Source organism: Ruditapes philippinarum, unplaced genomic scaffold (assembly GCF_026571515.1).
Source record: "Ruditapes philippinarum isolate M1 unplaced genomic scaffold, ASM2657151v2 ctg9741_1_1_1_1, whole genome shotgun sequence".
In the NCBI taxonomy this organism is placed as follows: domain Eukaryota; kingdom Metazoa; phylum Mollusca; class Bivalvia; order Venerida; family Veneridae; genus Ruditapes; species Ruditapes philippinarum.
This window is the reverse complement of record NW_026858682.1, coordinates 12010-19673: the sequence shown is the minus strand read 5'-3', so window position 1 is coordinate 19673 and position 7664 is coordinate 12010. Positions and strand designations below refer to the sequence as shown.

At 30.9% G+C, this 7664-nt stretch overlaps 1 protein-coding gene across 1 annotated transcript; it reads left to right on the top strand.

The window, feature by feature from the left end:
• The first annotated feature begins 309 nt into the window (after window positions 1–309).
• LOC132753943 (uncharacterized) lies at window positions 310–4986 on the top strand. The gene is made up of 3 exons (XM_060744514.1): window positions 310–507; window positions 4144–4410; window positions 4787–4986. The coding sequence occupies exons 1-3, from the start codon at window positions 438–440 to the stop codon at window positions 4957–4959; spliced, it is 510 nt and encodes a 169-aa protein (XP_060600497.1). The 5' UTR covers window positions 310–437; the 3' UTR covers window positions 4960–4986.
• The last annotated feature ends 2678 nt before the right edge of the window (window positions 4987–7664 follow it).

The window sequence follows — 7664 nt, the reverse complement described above, 5'->3', positions numbered from 1 at the left end:
TGCAATTGGTAAGCTTTTACTATCTATAAGAGTCATTACTTAATCTTGGCTCTGGTATTAACCCTCACAAGATTAACCAAGATAATTATAGTTGGTCTCCTTAATTTTGGTGTTTTTTTTAAAATAGCAAAAACTAATTTTGTAAAAGTTTACATAATTTTAAACACTCGTCATTTTGTTCGTGATTAACTTTTCTTGTAATATTGCACCGTAAAAATGTATCAACAAACTTGCAACTATACCCTATTTAAATAACTTACCCTCCGTATTATATTTGTTTATTAGTGCATATTATAACCTTTTCGTACTTCTGTTTGCGTTGAATGTAAGATGACATGAAAATATTTTAGGTATACACCAGTGACTTAAATCGGTGTTTATGTACGAATATGGCGCGTTAATGAAAGCTATTTTATTAGTGTATTTCATGAAAAGAGATGTTTAAAAAATACAAAATACATATATTTGGAACGCTGTTGATCGTTTTAGATGGATCATGGGGCTATAGTGAGTCATTTATTTTTTTACCAATTAACATTGATTGTTTATAAGCAACGAACATTCAAAGTTAAGAGGTTTAAGACAATTGGTTAAAAATCGTCTATTTGCTTTTATACATTTATTTAAATCTTATATGATGGTATAAACAAGACAATTGAAGTGTTTAAAATCAAGCTATATCATTGTAATATACTTTCGATTTCAATTTGCCTGACTATGAATGTATATACATATGATCACAAAGTACAATACTTATTATATATAGAGAATATTCAATGAACGTAGGTTTAATACCACTGTTTTGAACGAGTTGAATAATATAGAGGATATTTGTTTGTTTGTGTGTAAGATGAAATTTTATTTCATCGAGTGGGCTTTAAAAACAGTATTCTCACGAGTGGCGAAGCCACGAGTGAGAATACTGTTTTTAAAGTTCACGAGATGAAATAAAATTACATCTTACACAACAAACAGACAAATTTTCTTTTTATTTTATGCTTAAAAACAAGTTAAAACGAAATTTCCATAATTTTAACGTTAATATTAAAACTGTTTCCCCCATTGAGAGCCCCATTTATTTGGAATTTCTCATTAAAAAAAAAAGAAGTCTTGAGCTGAAAAATAAGTCCGCCAATCAACATTAAATGACGGTGATATTTATTAATTTTATTAAAAAAATATGAATGATCGCTTGTTTTGATAATAAAAACAAACAATTCTTGTAGGAGAAAAAGTCCAACCATCCATCCATATTTCTGTTACTTAGTGCGAATTTATATTAGACCTGGCTTTGTAAATTGTAAGCGGCAGCCATTTTTTAAACTTGTGTATTTCATGGGAGGAAAATAATTGTGTAAGATTCAGAGGGATATAATTTGGATTTGTTAGTCATACACATTTTTAAAAGAAAGAAAACTTATTTGAGGATTGTAACAGACAAAAAATAAGTGTTGACAGATGTGAAAACATTCAGAAAAGGAGCTAGGAAAATGGAAAACTTCAACTTGGAAACCTGCTCAAGAACGCTGGGTTGATTTAACTTATTCTTCGAGTTATGGCTGTCAATGCTTTCAATTTTTCATAAAGCATACGGCAGTTATTGCTCGTAGGATACTTTAATATGCCCAAATGTCATCAAGAGCAGTTTTGCATGGGGAAGGAATGTATTTTTTAGACTGTCAAAATGAAACAAAAAAAACGAAATTTGGTGATTGGAATTTCATGAATTTGAATGAATAGAAGTAAGTTTTCTTCTTTTTAGTTTTTATTACTTTTGACATTTAAGTTATTAATCAATTTCAGTTTTGCTTTTTCTTTAAACAGCCTGACATTGTCAGAATTGTCAGCAAAAATAAAATTGAGGTACCACATGGGGAAAATCTTAAAAAAGTAGTTTCGTCATTGAAAAGAGTGAAATTATATTTTGATAATTTTCACTGTGAAATTACCAAATATAATTTTCACGGATAAATCAGTAATCCACTGAAAAGCATAAAATAAATTGTTTTATTCAATCAGTTCAATCAATTTAGTTTTGAATCTACACGAATGTAATTTTATTTTTATTACATAGTTAAAAAAAGTAAACTGTTAAAGATCCTGTAACACAGTTTTTTTTATAGTTTTATATCATAAATATGATGTCCAAATAAGATTTATCAATTTTTTATGTTCCAAAAAAGCATTATTTATAACGATATTACCGAATTTAACATTTCCTGTAAATAAAGGGAGGTAATTAGAAAAAAATTATTTTCTATAAAGTTATTATTTTCCAATAAAAAATGAATGCATATATTTCAATAATTACATATAATGTGAACAAATATTTGCAGTACATATTTTACATATTCTTTGATGTTTGAAAATTGTTTTATTAGCATAAGTATATACATATATATTATTTCAGTTAAGTGTGGTGTAAAACCTCAATCACAACATACAGGATCTTTAATTTCAATTACGCGTCTTTAGTGTAACGCTCACATTAGCGTGCGTTTATGCTATGTTTGTATATAACGTAAATGACGTCACGTCATTCACTTCAATCGACGTTTATGCTGATACCAATGACAACTTAAACAACTAAAATATGATTTCCTAAAGTGTAATCATACGTGACTTAAGCTTGCTTATGGCATTAATTATCTACATAATCTTCTTCTTTAAAAAGCAAAATTGTGCAGAGCAGATAGAAAAGCCATTTCCACGTAAACCATTTCCTCGTAACCCATTTCCTCATGAGTATTGCACTATCAATGTAAATATATAAATGAGTAAAAATGATTAGAAATTATGCATTCTAACTGATTTAACTGATTTTTAATACTATATTTTTGTAAAGAAGATATAAAAATGATCATTAGCTTAAGACAAATTAGCAAAAACAGACTCCATTTAAAATCTAAATTGTTCAGCCTAACATTTTGTTTTTACTAAGTGCTGGTTTTAATCTGCTTGACTTAGTGAGTATCTTGAAGCAAAGTTAGTTTTGTTGTATATTGTTGACTTAAACAAAGAGTTTGGTAACAGAGAAAAAATAGGTAGATAGGTTAACTTAATAATAATTAAACAACGTGGATAAAAATAAATGTAGATTTAATAAATGAGCCGCGTCATGACAAAACCAACATAGTGGGTTTGCGACCAGCATGGATCCAGACCAGCCCGCGCAGTCTGATCAGGATCCATGCTGTTCGCTTACAAAGAGAAACTGATAGCGAACAACATGGATCCTGATCAGACTGCGCGGATGCGCAGGCTGGTCTGGATCCATGCTGGTCGCATACCCATTATGTTGGTTTTGTCATGACGTGGCTCAAATAATATGGATGCATTTACAAGAATGTTTTTCTATGTGCAAAAGAAATGAGTATCAACATAGTAGGTCATGTGACTTCTACCAGAGAATGTCTCATTGTTATTCATAGGTGTAATCAAGATTAGTGTTGTCTACTTAGGTACGTATATTCCTTAGTGTTTAGCATTCATAGAGCTTATATAAGTATCAAATATTCAGGTAATTTTGATTCTTTTGTTTCCTGAAAACTTTTGTCCACACAGAACGTATATCGTTACATCAAAAGTCACTGGCATTTTTCTAATACGATTAAACATCATCAAAATTTTATAATCGACTTGTAGCTTCAATTTCCTGACCACACACAACACTAATTGTGAAAAAAATGAAAGACTAATTTATAGTTCGATTAAACATAACCATAGTTTTAAAATCGACAGATAGGTTTTATTCAAATTTCAATTTTATTTAATTCCGCCCAGTGTTTTCTCGTTTAGGTTGAGGGCACACGTATTCTTTTACTTGAAGACCATATGCCGTTTTTCATGGAATGGCACTAACGTGTCACATTGAAAAAAATCTGAAAGCAAAATGCTCCCTCGGAACCATTAATCACAACAAAATTACAAGAGAATTGCAGACTCGGTTTGAAGGTTCCATAATAACCGTCATATTAACACATCTGCTTGAGCCGGTGCTAGGGGGCTTGGACGGTAACTTGCACTTTCCAGTACCGTCCATGAACAGGCTCAATCAAACCGAGCCTGCAATATTTTCAATTTTGCCGTGTTGGGCATTCTTTAAGGATTATGTTTTTCTCTATTTTATTTACTTTGTTTCAGCTCGTATGGAAGACTATTGCAGCAACGAAATCAGCTTCATCGCGTACACCGTATATCAAACACAGCTTCAACTTACTGACAACAACCTATTTGAGAAACGAAATCCCAACCACCCATACGATAGGCTTGGTTACTGTGAAACAACCGTAAAAGGGTGGTACACATCCTTCAATAAATTAATGTTCTATTTTGAGGACATTAACCTTGACTGTGATAAAGGTCATCTTGAATTTTACGCTGGTGAAAGGTCATATGCGAGGATTGAAGGTAACAATTTTCATTTTAAAGGTTTCCAATAAGAAAAAAAAACTTTTCAACATTATTGTTTTTAACAGGCAAGTTTTGTTATTAAAAGTATTAGATAGCTCTTATCATAAACTCTGCAGATGTATAACGTTAAAATAACAAAAAAAAAAACCCAAAACCAGCACATTTGAGTTAATAAACTATACGAAACTTCTTGTACTATGGTCTATTTTATAATTCAATATACATTTCAATTTTATTTAAGTGCTCACGTGCCATAAACGCTGTATCATTTTTCTTGAGTTTTTTTCCTGTTTTGATCGTATTAAAATCTTACATCTAAGGGGTAAAATTTTACTGTTAATAACTAGAAGTGATCTAACATTTCTGAACTAAGGCTTGGAAGTCGACGTTTGCGGAAAGTCAAAACCAGAAGGTGCATTTACTGCTGACAGTCAATATATCCGAATAAAGTATGTTCCCGTGAAATACCAGATTATCTCTAATGTGGTCTCTATTGTTATTACAAGTTTCGGTTATAATGGTAGGTATAAATTTTTTGTGCTATAGTGATAAAAGAAATGATTTACAATGAGGTGTTAGGTGTTTGCAATCAAAAATGACATGTACATTATACTTTAGTTTAACTACGTCCTGTTGATAAAACTTTCCATTTTCATACAAGGTGGCTTGAAAAAATTTAATTTTTATCCTGTATAAAGAATTCAGGCAAAATCCTGCAAAACTTATTGTGCTTAATTATCTCTTATAATCACCCCTCACTTTTTGTGTACTGTTAATTTTCCCATAGGCTTACTGGGAAAATAATATATACTGTTAAGTGCAAGTGTACGGCGAGAAATTTGTTACTGTTACAGGGTACAAATTGTTGTCAAAGACTTCAATAAGCATTAGGTTGCTTCCAGTCTTAATCCTTTTCTTGTTTTGATTGTAAATACCATGTATGTAATTTTTCATATGCTTATGTGAGAATAAAATATGTTTAAACTAACAGCGATATTTTAACAGTATATAAATAACACATAGGTTTGTGGGTAACAGTAAAAATATCATCCCGAGGAAAATACTGTTACCCGAGGCGTAGCCGAGGGTAACAGTATTTTTACGAGGGATGATATTTTTACTGTTCCTAACAAACCCATGTGTTATTTATTTTATTACCCCGAACAAAAATACTGTGATGATCTGAAATTGTCAAATAAATCTAACTGTAACAAAATTAAACCAAGAGTAACACTTACTAAACTGTCCTTACCTTTTAAGTTTTAAGTGTACTTTAGGCCTACTTGAGAAGTTTTCTTTTTCTTTTATTCTTTAAGCAAGTGATGATATTGTCACAAAGTGAAAGTACGTTTGTAAAATATTGCATTATATTTTCACGCCGAACCTCATTTTTACTCTATATTCATTGATGTGAGATTGCATCATCTTTTGTTTAATTTAGAGTTTTCGGGTGAAATTATTATTTAGAGTATTTTTATGGTTTGCATAAATTTCCATGTCTCAATTTAAACATTTTGCCGTTTATTTCACAAAAATCCTTTCAGTAATAAGAAAGTTACATTTTTGTTTTATGAACCAGATATATGTATTATGTCTGTATATGAAGGACGGGCCTTTATTTCACAATAACTATTTTTTCCCGCCGTCCCAGCTTTATTTCGTGCAAATCGATTTTTCATGTTTTGCACGATTCGTTTTCCCGCTCAAGTACTCAGTAGTTTGCTATATATTGACTAAATTTTTAAGTGACATATTGCCAATGCACTGGACGTTATACAGGTCACTATGACGGTGACAGACAAATTATATTTGTCATAAAATTACAGCTTGTACAAGGTAAATTTAATTTTCCCTAGTGATTTTGTTTCATAAATTTTTGCTATTTCGTAAATACTATTTTCTATTAGAATTATAGTTTTTATTTGATTCAGGTTTAGTTATTTGGCAGTAAATTTATTGGTTTGCTAAATTTTTGCAGATTAAATTTTAAAAGCTCTTTTATTCTAGTGTTTCGCTATTTGCAAATTTATACCGAGACATGTTAATTGATGTATGTTAATTGAAGTTTTGATTATATTGTAATTGTATAGGAGCTATGAATATTTTATAGATATACTATATATATATCTATTCATAAATAATTTATTATGGTTCTACCGTATTTGTGTAACTTTATGTAAAATGCTGCAGTATCGTAATGATTTGTTTCAATCAAATTTAATTTACGTTATCATCTTACTTCATTTCATTTATCATCAGTTTTTGTTATAAGTAAATACAACGTATTCAAAACTAACGTAATCTCTAGAGAAGGATCTCAGTGGCATGATTTTGGAAGACGTTTATTTATTGGTGGTTATTATGTTGGCGTTATTTGAATATATTTGCAACGCAGTATTATGCGGATGTGATTGAATTTTTGTTCCACGGAATGTATGGTGTACTATAGTGGACATTTTGTTTATTTAAAGAAGCACGTTATTTTATTGAAAACCGACAAAGGTCGAGTCTTTTCCAAGGGGACTTTATTATACCCTTATGTTTGATTATCATGGAACTTACCATGTTTTATACTTTGTAGCTTCTTATTTGAGGACACACCCGAAGATGACACGGGCCCCTCCACACATATGTCCATGGCTAAAGGGTGACGCATGCCCTTGTTCAGGATCCTATCAACTGTGCCAACACTGTAGGAAGTACAGTTACGCTTTGATAAGATTTTATAACAAGACGCCCGCCATTGTGACGAATTTTGTTTAACAACGCCACCACTTTATTGATACATTCATGACAGAAACTTTACGGGAGAGAAATAGACTGAGATACGTTTGAGTGTTTGTTTGTGCAGTGACTTATCATAGTACCAGTTTATCATATACAATCATTTTTCATTTATAAATATTCATTTCTGTAAATAAATTTGTATATATTTTTCTGTTCTGAGTTGTTGGTTGTTTTAGATAGCAATTGTGGTCGGCCTGGTATCCCATCGTAGTCCCTATTGTGACAGATATCTACAAATCATAAAAATACAATAAGCTAGATTTTATTTAGAAAACAAAACACTAACCCATTTACACGGTTATGATCTGTGAAATCTGATCCTTCTGTTTCCAGAATATTCTTAGCATGGTTTTTGACAAAATAACGATGATATCCTATGTCTGTCCACCAAATCTGTAATGTTTCACTGATTAAAATTGTAAAGTAACCCTTTGTTGCATGCTTAAATCGTCTGCATGTTCCAA